The sequence below is a fragment of the Geospiza fortis genome, unplaced genomic scaffold (genome assembly GCF_000277835.1).
Source record: "Geospiza fortis unplaced genomic scaffold, GeoFor_1.0 scaffold361, whole genome shotgun sequence".
In the NCBI taxonomy this organism is placed as follows: Eukaryota; Metazoa; Chordata; class Aves; order Passeriformes; family Thraupidae; genus Geospiza; species Geospiza fortis.
Window position 1 is genome coordinate 4383678 of NW_005054356.1, and position 12971 is coordinate 4396648.

The window sequence follows — 12971 nt, forward strand, 5'->3', positions numbered from 1 at the left end:
CGTAGTCCCGGTAGAGCTGCCGGAGCCAGTGGACAGACGCGGCCCAGCAGGCTCCAGCCCCGGGTGCACAGCTGCACACAGCTGGCAGGAGCACTCCGGGACTCGAGCTGTGCCTCCGAAAGCCCGGCCTGGCAGCCGGGTGCCCCCTGAGAACACAGGCTCAGGCATTACCGGCTCACTCCAAGAGCCGCGAGCAGGAGCGTGCCCGACGGCCCCAGGCCTCATCAGTGCCTTGATGAGAACACCCGAGTCAGACCTACCTCCAAGGTCACTGTTTCAGCTTCAACAGAGCAGGAAAATCCCACCTGCAGCCTGATGCCTGCTCCCAGGGAAGACACCTGCCCTCAGGGCCTGGCACTGACAGGACCTGTTCCAGAGCACCTGTGCCTGCTGGTGAGCAGCCAGAGTGACAGCAGCTCTGCTCTTCTCCCGAAGTTTTACATTTGCTCTGTATGATCCTACAATGCACCTAAACTATTATGTAAAGAAAAGCCCTCACAGTCCCACTATTTCATATTCTATTCTAAGTGTAAAACATCTTTTTTTAAAACAACTATATTCTTCTGAAACAGTAAGACCACAGTGACAGGCATTTTAAACAAGTACTTCTTATTTATTCACAATTCAGATAAAGTTTAAGGAAAGACAAAAGAAATACAAAGGACAACATTAAAATGAAAAGGAATTTTAGTGACTGAAGTGAGTTTCTACAGCCAGGGCTCTCCACACATTTCCAAATATTATCCAAACAATGCAGATGCAGATTTCAAATCAATCCCGTAACAAAACCGCTATGACTATTCCCTTTGAAATTAACTGGGAATGGAAGTTAGCCACCTTTATCTATGAGTACACAAACCATCAAATTCTTCACTCTCAGCTTAAAGCCACACCTATCTTTTACAAGATGGAATCTGCAATACAATTTCAAGCAGCTTTTTCATTTTGTCTGAGCTCTGCTATAAAAACGTCAGTGTCGACCTTCTGCATAACAAACCAGCTTTTGATCTTGCTTGTGGAGCCTCTGCAGCTCAGAGCAGACTGACACTCGCAGCCTGGAGGTATCCTTGGAGATACTGCAATGCTTCTGCGTTCAGGCTGGTGCTCAGCATGGACAGAACCTGAGGTACAGGGGAGCAGAGGTGTCAGTGAGTGCAAAGTGAACCCCCAGCTGCCCTCACCCGCAGTACGAAGCCAGACACAGAGCAGCAGTCACCCATGGGGAAAGCAGCAGGCAGCCTTTACTTATCAAAATCTCAGGGAAAACAAACATGCTGTGGACTAAAAGAGTTAATTGTACACTCACTTTGTCTAATTTTAAATGAGCTGCCTGAATTCGACAAATGCATGCAACCAATCAAACTCAAGACACATATGAGTTATAGACCATCAAGTGTGTAAATTTTCTTTTTAAAAATGGCACATTTAAGCTCATTGCAAAATTATGTGCTGTGAAAATAAAGCCTTTCTAAGGATCCTAAGGAAAAACCTTACAAAAGCTTCATTATTCCAATGAAGAATAAAACACAGGCACGATCTTGCATTCTAGTTATGACCTACTTCATTTTGCTGATTATCAAACATCAGCAAACAGACCCATTCTCACAAAGGCATTTCCTCTGTGCACAATGCAGCATCAGCATGCAAGTGCACAAGTCACCTACCCTGCCTGGGCACGCTGTAGACAGTTTGTGGAGAGACTGTGCCAGATGGATTCTAGGATTGTTCACCATTTGACCTACAGGATCGTGTTCTTTCTTCCCAGCAAAGGCTAGCTGGGAGAATGCAGTCTGATAGCCTGGAGTATCTTCTATGTCAATGAAGTGTTCCTCGTCAGGGATTGTGTCATCCTCAGGCAACTCAAAGAGGCCAATGAGGGCCTGCAGCAAAGGAATCCTGGGAGCAAAGAGGGGAGGGCAAAATTGGAGTGCTTAGAATATGTTAGGACAGGCTCAAGTTATTTGGAACCCCTTATAATTTAGCCTTTGCAGGTACTTGATTGGCTACTGAAATTGTAAATGCCCAAGGTGTGCTGGACCAGAAGAATTGTGGGTCTGAATATTTTACAGGCATAAGGTGGGTACTCCTACCAACAGCATGAGCAATGTAGGTATTTATCAGCTCAAATTGTCGTGAAACCTGAAAAGAGCAATGATTTTCCAGATCACAACTTTTCTCTGAGCATATTAAAAACAAAGTTCTAGTTCGGGGATCTAGTATGGGATCCAGTGATTGTCATCAAATTCAAACTACCAGGCATGCTGGACTGCTGCACTGGTTGGCAATCAAACTTCCCTGCTGGCTTTCCCCAGAATTCCACTCTCAAGCTAAGATATTACAGTTTCTCTGCCAGGTTATAAATATGCTCAGGTCTCCTGACTAGAAGACCTGTAAGTCAAAACTGGGCCTAGCTTTTCAGAAAGAATACAAGCTGGAGGAAAGCAGTGTATTTCCCTAAATGCAGGTCCAGCTAGCCAAATCTGCTACCTCCATCAAAAACATCTCAAACCACTTCGGTCATCCTCTCTGAAAATACAGTTTATTTGCTGAGAAACAGAAGCAGGATGAAAGGCCTAAAACAGCCCTGTGGGTCTGAGGAGATCACCAAGGAATTTCCTACAAGGATGTATTTTGGTCTGAGCTCCCATTTTCAGTAACTCCAACAGCCTCACTAGCACATCCTGAAGAAGTGTGGTACCTACCACAGTTTGGTGTACTCTGTGTCCATCATGGGAGGACATTCTGTTAATATTTTTGTAATGCCAACAGCACAGATTTTCTTTTCAACTTGTCCAGACACTTTCTGGATTTCAGGAATTATAATTTTCTCCAACACCATTCCAAACATCCTATGGTGGCATTGAGAGAAAAAGTATTAGAAAGCCTCATCAGCCTTATAGTGACAAAAGAGAATCAGAAACAATATGAATCACTAGGGAATAGAAACCAGATAATTTGTTAAGATGCTGCCCTGTTGTAGTAGCCATTTGTACATACAAACTTTTCACAAATGATAACAACTAAAAGCATCAATCTTTCCTTTTTATAACCTTCTTACATTAGTAACTTCACTGAATTATCAGTGAGGAACTGTGGTCAGAAATTCAGAAAAAAAGACAACTTTCTAGACAAATAAATGAACCACATTAAGAGAAACATTTGACCACTCAAATTAGTGATAAATGTAGTCTGATAGTCTAGCTAAACAGACAACTCTTTCTTTCTTCAAAAGATAAAAATAACACAGCCATATTAAATATAATCCAAACAAACAAAACATACTAACTTTGGCTGTATGCTGTCAAATATTTCTTGCAGAGCTAATGCCCCATATCTTACACAATACAAGTTAATGAAGACAAGGAAACCTGCAACAAGAAAAAGACAAAGTAAAACTTAACATGAAAACAAAAGAATAGCTTTAGAGTCAGCAGCAAAATATATGCCAGGTTTTTCAAGGGGATAGAAATGGCAGTCTTTATACATGTTCAGTTTAAGTGAAGTACGTGAACTTGCTGCCTTGAAATTTGTGTAAAAACTCAGCTTTTTACATACCACAACACAAAAACAAGGTGGTACAACAAGACAAGAGTTATTCCTTTTTCCCCTTATAGCAGTTATAAAAAGGCGTTTGAAAACCCATTTGCAAATTTTTTTTTTCAGATCAGGAACCAAAGAAACTCTTCCAAAAACTTTACTTTTAGCAGAAAACTTCACACAATGCAGACTCTGAGGTGAGGTATGAGCCCCTTTGCATAGGGTGCAGTATACCAAAAGCACCACTTCAGCTTTATTTGTGGAAGACCATTATAAGCAAATTTATCATTCTTGTTCCTATCAGATGGCATTAACCAGATTTTATAGGGCTAAGTAATGGACACTGCATAATTTGGGTAGCAACAGTATCATGAAAATAATTTATTAACTATGGCAATCTTCTTGCGACAGCATGAATAACCAGAATGTGTACTGCAATTATCTGTCACAGCTTTGCCAGTTTAACATAAAACCTTATCAATAAATTTAGTCATACTAAAGCCAAAATGACACAAGCATGGAATATTTCACAGCACTAACACACAACTACAGGTAACTACAGGACGTGTGGTCAGTATTGCTGTGCTGCATGAGAGGAAAAGTCTGCTGCTATTGGTTGGAGATTAAATGGAGACATTTTCAATAACGACACCAGACACTCGGAAAGGAAGAGAAATACCCAAGTCTTGTTCATTATTTTAATTCCATTCCCTCACTTTCATGAAGTAAGTGTCACCTGCTATGGTGACTGCCCCATACACCCCTCTTTATGACAAATAATTTGCACAAGTCCCAAGAGTCAGCACAGTCCCTCCGTGCGCGTATCCGCGGGGCACGACAGGACTCTTGTTCTGCACAGCTGCACCTCTGAACTGCTGCTGTCACCAGAGCTTTCCACACAGTGAGGAACTTACTTTTGATGAACTTTGTTGTTTTGGAATTTTGAAGTCTTTGGAATAGCAGAATGAAGATCTGTTTCCTGTACTGGTCAACTGATTCACTGGAAATTTAAAAGGATAGTTATTCAATTCACACTGGGATTTTACTAATGTCACTTCACAGAAAACATATATAGGACTGTTCAAATCTATCTGACTGAAAAATGTGATGTTTTCAGTTGTTAAAAATTAGTATTGGGCATGTTCACACACTTCATAATTAAAGCCTACAGAAGTTAGCTTTAAATGTAATTTCAGCTCATACTCACGGAGGCATATGCTCAATGATACTGTTTAGAAGATAGAACCCTTGATGATCATTAGCTTTAGAGGCAATCAGCTTCTGGAACACACCTAACAATCCAGGCTGCAAGAAAAGGAAATATAAAATCATTAGACCACACTTCTTCATATGTGACCCTACCAGAAAATTGACCATTACCATTTAAGGCATACACCAAGGCAAAAGCCTTCATAACCTAAGCCAGGATTCAATTTTTATGGTTCAGGCCAAGGAAGACACATTTTGGCTTCTTCTCACTCTTCTCAAGACTGTTCTGAACAGAACCTGAGAGTTCTCATTATGCACATGTTTAACATGAGGCAAACAAGACAGGAAAACTGTGGAAACTTACCTGCTTGCAAGAACTAAAAGCAGGAATTTTTCATCTCAGCTGACAAAGGCAGAACAGCCTACAATTCACCTTATCCATGTAATAGAAAAGAACCGAAAAAGCTACATTCAGAGTATTAGTCTGTCTTTGTAAGTAAGCACCAAACTCTGCACAAATTCAGCTGTTTGCTGGAGTTCCTCACAATCTGGAACCTCAGATCACCATGTCTCCAGGCCAAACTGTGACTCTGCCCCAGAACTCACGATTTTGTCGGCGGCAGCACTGGCGATGGTGCTGGCACCCCGCTCCAGGTAAGCCTGCAGGAGCCTGACCAGAGGGGGAATGTTTCCTGTCCTTTCCCAGAGAACTGGCTGGAGCAGATGGGGAAACAATGCCATATAAGATGATGGGATTTCATTTTTATGCATTTCTAGAAGTAGTGACATCACTTGAAACACATAGGGAATGAACTCTGGAAGAGAAACGATAACATTTACAAAGTCAGACAACATGGTCACTGTCAGTTCCCAGAAACCACATAACTATGGATTGAACCCACAATTTTGATATTATCACTAAGATTTCAATAAATAAAACTCTGAAGAAACATACCTTCCCAAATGTAATTATTCCAAAAATTAGCAAGCTTTGCATCTATACACTTTCCATTTCCTCTACCCATTAATGTTTCAGAGCATAAAAAACAAACTACTAGAAAAAAGGCAATAGAATTAAGAATAATATTAAGAGGCTTTGGAGTAGTGATTGCTAGATATTTTAAGAATGCAATTTAAAATAAGTGAATGCTGTTGACGTACCCTATGGAACAATCAAAACACTTTTAGACTGTAAAAATATTGTTTCTCCCCTTGAATTTCCTGTGCTACAAAAAGCGTGCCATAAGGTAAATCCTAGAAGCCAACCCCAGTGGAGAGAGCACAGGCACTCACTGATTGTCCTTACCTTGCACATCATTCTGCAGGATCTCTGTGAACACCAGGAACAAAGCCTCCTCAAAGCTCCCCACTGCCTCTGGGTTTGCCTTGCACGTTATCCTTATCGACAAGCAGATTGACTCAAACATATAATGGTTAAAGTGAGGTTTGCTGGGATTCTGAAAACAAGTTATAAACAGATAAATCAACCCAAACTTGCAGACAAGTCACTTATTTCGCTAAATATATATTTTTTTCAACTGAAGACTAAATAAAGTAGCATTTCAGAGTAGGGATACTTGTAACTTATGCATTAATATACATAAATTGGTTCTGAAATTAATTCCATAAAGGTGAGGGTTTTTTTGTAACAAGTGTTTTTCAGAAGCTCTATATAAACTACCAAACAGTTAAAATATCACAGAACAAAAACCAGAAAAAGATTATTTTCCCATCTTTCAAGTGTCCAGTCAATTCTCTATTGAATACTCCTTATAAGCTGCATCTGAGTTTAAACTGTACAGAGTAGTTTTCTGTACAATCAATGAAGGTATTCTAAGGTATTCCCTATTGTCAATGGTTAAGAATTTGACAAGTCTAAATAAAAACCTAAGAGAATTTTACCCACCAAAAGCAGAAGGGCAATTTATTTAATTCAATCCCACACTTCAATGCCAATTATTATTAGCTTCAGAAGTTTCATGAGCAAAGAATACAGGAGTTGTGATAAAACCAATTATTGTACTGGTGGCCTCTGCACAAGCAAGCATTTATACTACAACAAACTAGCATTGCAGAAAGAGCTGTATGCTGCTCTTCATATGCTGCTTCTAAATTTCAGATGAGAGCCAGAAGAATGATCTGAGAATATGTTCTAAAAGGAAGTCAGTACCTCACTGGAATGCTGTTTCAAATTAGTTGCATCAGAAAATATGGAACTATTTAGAGTATTCTAACAGAACACCACCAACAGGACATAAGTCCTCAGCAAGACTGCTCTAAAAGGTAAAAGGTGACCCTTTTGCTCGGTTCCTTTACCTTACTGACAGCCAGCAGTTTCTGTGTGAGCTGGGTGATGACAGAAGGGATGTATGGAATTATGGACTCCTGCAGCAGAGAAAAACTCCTCATGATGGCTGCAAAGAAATGGAAAATTTTAGCTTCTGAAGACAAAATACACTGCCACTCAACATATGCCTAGATCCTTCACCTTTTACTGTTAAAATAGGATCCCAAGAAATTAGGTACAGAACAAAGAGCACCTGCTGCAAGAACATTCCATCTGTAATCGTGACAAAGCATGAAACAAACCCTCCTTATTCTCATTCTAGAGATGAACATAGGAGATCAAGTAACTTTACAGAGGCCATCACTTGTCCTGGGCAAGTCTCAGACCTCAGCATCTCCTTAGCCATGATCAGATCTATCTTTTCACTAGCCATGACCACATGTCCCCCCCATGACCAGACTGCTTAGATCTTCCCCTGACACTGTCCAGGGAGTTGTCCTGACTACAAGACTACCATTTGAGAAATAACTTAGTACCATTATGTTTAGTGTTTCTCTTTGGTACCCTAAGTTTAGTTGAAGATGACTTGACACAGCTTGATAAGTAACTGCAGCTCTTCAACACATTTGCATAAAATAGGTTTTGCAAATAAAAATGTCAGGAACCTGTAACTGTAAGCCTTTACCTCAAGTTAACCAAGTTATTCTTATATTGCAGGACTCATTAGGCATTTACCTTTCATAATGTATTCATTTTCAGATGAGCCAGGAAGTGTCAGAGCTTTGAAAAGGTTTGTTAACAGCACTTCTACAAACGGTGCCATTTCTGCAGCTGTAATGCTGTTAAATGAAACACAGCTCTTTAATGATGAGAGTCACAAACTTCAAGCCTTATACAATACCATTGTATATGACTCAAAGGATGTCCTACAGATATTTCTCATCCTTAATATGCAAAATCTATTAGCAATGAATTTATTTCTGCTTGGAAACTTACAGAGTAGCATTATTTGTCCCTCTCATGGTAAACAGTCTTTCAAGAGCATGGGCTGCATAGGTATGGACCACAATACTTTCTGCTTGGAGATGATTGATTAAGAGGGGAATAGACACCAGCAGTTGTTCTTTTGGTACCTACAAAAGTATAGCAACAAATCGTAAGTATGCTAAAAAATACAGATGGTTCAACTCTAGAGCACAGCCAAGCTCATCAGTGACACACAAAGCTTGGCAGAGGGAGGTATCTTGGGAGGCTCCTCCTGTTACTCCTTCACATCTTGACAACCAGGAGGTACCTACTTCTGTCATAGCTCATATACTGCCCCTGAACACCAGTGGTACATTGGATTAGCAGTAAGTGCAGACAACCCTAATGTATATTTCCCTTTCCATTTTACTTTGTCTTAATAGGTAATTAAAAATATCAAGGTTTAAAAAAAACAATATCACATATATTTCATAAGAAATTAATAAAGGTAATCCAGAATTTAGAATAATATGCAACATATTTTCTCACCCTATCTCATGAATCAGAAAAGATTGAGGACAAAACTGCCGTACTCTGTAACAACTACTGCAATGATACAAGCAATCAAGGGTATTTGGACTAACACTGACTTGGAAACGTCTGAGTGTGTCACAGAATTAAGCAGCTAAGATATTCAGTGTTCCCACAGCATATGGACAGCATATAGACTACATGTTAATTGGATATTTATAACAATATCATTTACTTTCTAAACTAAAAATTCAGCATGAAGTGTTGTATATGACTATCAAGCACCTGTTGAGTTAGCATATGGCCAAGTGCGATAAATTAGGCTTGGCAAGTATAAAGCAACAACCTACAATATGTTTTTCCATAAGAGTGAAAGAAAAACTTACTTGGTTTCTAAAAATCATGATATATTTGATACCATCTGCTTTTAGCACAGGGAATTCATTCACTGAAATAGAAAAATATGCAAACTTCGTTGATACTCCTCATACAAATGTGATTACTGAACATGTACTATATATACAAGTGACACTTGACACTACATAATAATTTTCCCCTGTAGAAAATAATACAATGTTTTTCTACATTTCTTAGTTCCTGCACTTTTGTACGGGCACTGTTAGAATATCAGTTTTAGGTACAAATCACATCCCAGTACCATTAAAACTACAGTCCAGCTCAGATGAAATTCACCTTCTGGTTTCAATTTCAGCAGCCTTCAATTACACATTTTGAGACAACCCACTATGCTTCAGCTGTAGTAAGATAATTGTTAAAGTGTAAAATAAACCACAGGGTTTAAATCTAGACATCCACAACCTCATAAATAGGGCCTCAGTATTTTAACTTCTCAGGGCTTTGTAGAGCATAGAAGTTTACCATAAGGTCTCAAATACTGAAATCAAATTACTTTGATTCAACAAGTTTAAGCATGTAGCTGACAGCAACCATGTGTATACATGCCCTGAACTTGCAGGGAGCAGGTAGTAAGGTGCCAATCCACCTTGCCCTAAGAGCTCCTTCACTGCTGGCCAAACAAAAATGAATTACTCTGTGCCAGGTGTTAAGAGCCCATCTCAGAGATTCTGCTGATAAAGGAGTGCTTGAGACTTCACAAACAATGGTCACTGTCAGGGTTATGATACATCACAAAAACGCCCTACCAAAATTAACTTACCAGTAGCAGACTTTAAGTCAGGTTGAATGTGATTCACAAAGAATTCTGTCAGATTAACAAGCTCATTGGCCTGTGTTATGCCATGCTGGAAGAAGTAAAAAACAACTCTTATTTTTATATGCTGACATATAAGCTGCTAGTTTTCTTACTAATTTTAAAAAATTACTATTAGTTTTCTCTTACAAAAAACGCAACCTTTTTTTAAACCAGGATTTTTAGATGGACATTTTTCAATGAAGTGTTCAAAATTAGTCCATATTTGCCATTAAATAGCATAGAAAAAGACACAAACTTTGTAGTTTCCCAAATGCTACCAGACTGGTTCCCGTTACACATCACTAACAACTGCTGGGCAGCAGTATACATATGGCTTCAGCAAAATTTGCTGAGAACTTTCAGCAAAATTGCATGAAATGATGTACACATTTTACTATGTTTGCCTCAAATCTGTCTTGTAAAGACACTGAGATTTGAACAGTAACAGCATTTAAAATATCTAGTAGTACATCTAAACTTGTTTCATAGGACATTCAATACAATGCTCCTGTTTCCAAATACAGGTTAGCCCAGCTGTGCTTCCTCAGTGTCTCCACCCTATCAGCAAGTAATGAGATCCGCTTCCAGCCATCATTAGCATTCACATGTCATTCACAAATCCAACATTCAAGTAGCAGAAAATATTGGGAAATTTTAAGAACTCCAAGAGTCATTTAAATTCCTTTTAGTCTGCTTAACACGTCTGATCATCTTCTGTAAGGCTCTATTTGCCTTCCATGGCTTCCAGAGTGCCTCAGGACTACTCAGAGCTCAGAGGCTCCAGAGCTGAGGCAGTTTTGTTTCTTTGTCTGGCTGGATCCCACATGCCAGTCAGGCCAGCCACAGGGCCACACTGTGCCCCACCTGCCTGAAGGTCAGATGGCACCAACTGTGATAGGATCATTTAAAAGGCAGCTTTTCATCTCATCAACATGAACTACTGCACACAGTTATTCCCTTTCTGAAGCAGCTGAAATGAACAGCAGGCCTCATATGCACTGTAATATCTGAATGCAGCCAGGTTGCAATGAATAAAATGTACAAGTACCTTCTGTGTCTGAGCTTTGGATGCCAAAGATGTTACAAGGTAAATAGCTGCATCTTTGTGCTTCCAGTTAACAGATGGATTCTTTGCATACTCTTGCAGCATAGAATTAACATATCCAGAAAAAATCCCTGTTACAGGTCCTTCAAAAAACTTGCACAAGCCTCTGACCAGATCACAAGCTGCTCTGCGCCTGGTGTCAATATCTGCATGAGAACCAAAGACTCTTAGGATACGAGAAAGCAGACAGCTTTTCATATTAATAAACAAAATAATCAAAACAGTAACAGCTTCTCAAGTTACAGCCACACCCCATGTTAATTATTGCAACCTTCCACACTGCTGTGTAAGAACACCGGTAAGCCTTTTATTTACTGTCACAACTGGACTACTTGTACACCAAGGAGAAGGGACACCTGCCCCCGAGCAGTGGCAGCAGGCATGCAGGGGGGCTGGTACTGCCTGGACATCAGGCACCCAAAAGGTACTGGCTCTGGCTGCGAGGGAGCTCATTTTTGCCCTGGTGGCCCATTTGGTGCTGTGTTTGCACCAATGACTGAAGCTGCTGGTAACACCCAGGGTTTGGCTGCTGCTGAAGAGCACTGTCACAGTATCAGGGCTTCCTCTTCCTCCTGCTTTGCCTTCCCAGCAAGTAGTTTAGGGCAGGCAAGGAGCTGGGAGGGGACAACCTGGGTAGCTAATCCAAACTGACCAGCAGGACATTCCAAGCTGTATGACATGTTCAACAATAAAAACCGAGGAGGGCGGCTCTGGGGGAAGTAGCCATTGCTCAGGGACAGTCTGGGCAAAAGTCTGCCTGTGGGCAATGGTGAGTCACTAACTTCTCTTCCCTTTCCTTACTCTTTCTTTCGCCTGAACTGTCTTTATCCATGAGTCTTCTCACTTTCACCCCTCTTTCTCTTGCCTCCATCAGACTGCAGCAGGCTGGAGCACAAGCCAGCTATTGGCCCACCACATCTGACAGTACATTTTCGTAAAAAACTTCACAAATACCTAAAATGCAGCCAATCCTGGATAAGAATGATGTTTTCCTGAAAAAAGTTCAAAAATGTTTCCTCCAGTTTTCTCCTCCACTGCAAGCATACAGTAATCTCTTCAATCTATTACAAAATGCCATCAGTTCCAAAGTGCTGTCAGTGAACTGCTGGTGGTGCAGCCCTGTCACACAGAGCCAGGTTTGGCTCACTCAGGCTCTGGCCTGGCTGCAGAGCACAGCCTCCCCCAGCACTCCAGCAGCTGGGCTGGCACAGCTGTGTCCCAGGGCAGGCACTGCTTTGAACACATGCCACGTCCCAGCCTGGCTGCTGGCCAGCTGGCCCAAGCACAGCTTGTGCGCAACCCCAGGCAGAATTTCAGCCTCAACATCAAGAGTCTCTCCCTGTTACTTACAACTCCACACATAGGAACTAAATACACAACTGGCTACTACTCAGCATTGACTTATAGGCTGTCCTTGCTGAAATGAGACTGTTGGCAGTGCAGAAGACATACCAATCCAATTAAGGAAAAAGCCCTATAAAAACATTGTTCAAACCAGACAGACACTGTGACAAACTTATTGTGACAGTAGGCTTGATCACAGAAGGGATAAAATCCAGCTGGGGATGGTGTGTGGAAACCTTCTCAATTTCAAAATGAAGTTATAAAAGCTTCAGTAAATTGCTTCAGCTCTTTAGAGCTATATTTAAAGACCAAGTATTCTTAGTATAAATCTGTGGATTACCAGATCCTTCCAAATCCCTTCTTATATACTCTTCAGAATTATCTTCAAATGCTTCTTCATCAGCCGCTGAAAATACAAAATACAAAACGGAAGTTGAAGTAGTGAAATCTCTGGTTTTTATAGTAAAACGGTGTATTCATTATCAACTTGTTATTTTTTCCAAGGACCTTTCTATAACATTAACTAACGAGAAATATCCAGCCAGATTATTCTGTTTAGCTTCTGTCCCACAAATTAGTCTTTCATACTCATGGGCTGATATATTAATTCTAAGAAAAACCTCAACACATATTCAACACCAGGTGTATTTGAAGAGGCTTTCAGGGTCATAGACTTAAGAGAGAGAAGCTTCTTATCACTGCAATATATTTTCACTGTATTTTAAATATAGGATCAGTATGATCATCAAAACCTGGAGAACTAAACATTTGGTAGGCCT

At 40.4% G+C, this 12971-nt stretch overlaps 1 protein-coding gene across 2 annotated transcripts in view; it reads right to left on the reverse strand.

The window, feature by feature from the left end:
* Window positions 1-592: 592 nt before the first annotated feature.
* The window catches only part of CSE1L (chromosome segregation 1 like), a 19960-nt gene continuing 7581 nt past the window's right edge, over window positions 593-12971 (reverse strand). The window contains exons 11-25 of one of the 2 annotated variants that reach the window (XM_005423647.2): window positions 12533-12598; window positions 10792-10994; window positions 9708-9792; window positions 8917-8978; window positions 8030-8166; window positions 7769-7872; window positions 7063-7160; window positions 6053-6203; window positions 5353-5561; window positions 4745-4842; window positions 4452-4537; window positions 3287-3368; window positions 2703-2849; window positions 1665-1896; window positions 593-1121 (exon numbers count right to left, since the gene is read on the reverse strand). In XM_005423647.2, coding sequence (XP_005423704.2) covers window positions 1032-1121; window positions 1665-1896; window positions 2703-2849; window positions 3287-3368; window positions 4452-4537; window positions 4745-4842; window positions 5353-5561; window positions 6053-6203; window positions 7063-7160; window positions 7769-7872; window positions 8030-8166; window positions 8917-8978; window positions 9708-9792; window positions 10792-10994; window positions 12533-12598 — 1850 coding nt within the window. In that variant the 3' untranslated portion in view covers window positions 593-1031. The remainder of the gene's footprint in view (window positions 1122-1664; window positions 1897-2702; window positions 2850-3286; window positions 3369-4451; window positions 4538-4744; window positions 4843-5352; window positions 5562-6052; window positions 6204-7062; window positions 7161-7768; window positions 7873-8029; window positions 8167-8916; window positions 8979-9707; window positions 9793-10791; window positions 10995-12532; window positions 12599-12971) is intronic. The other variant, XM_031059111.1, reaches the window with a different exon arrangement.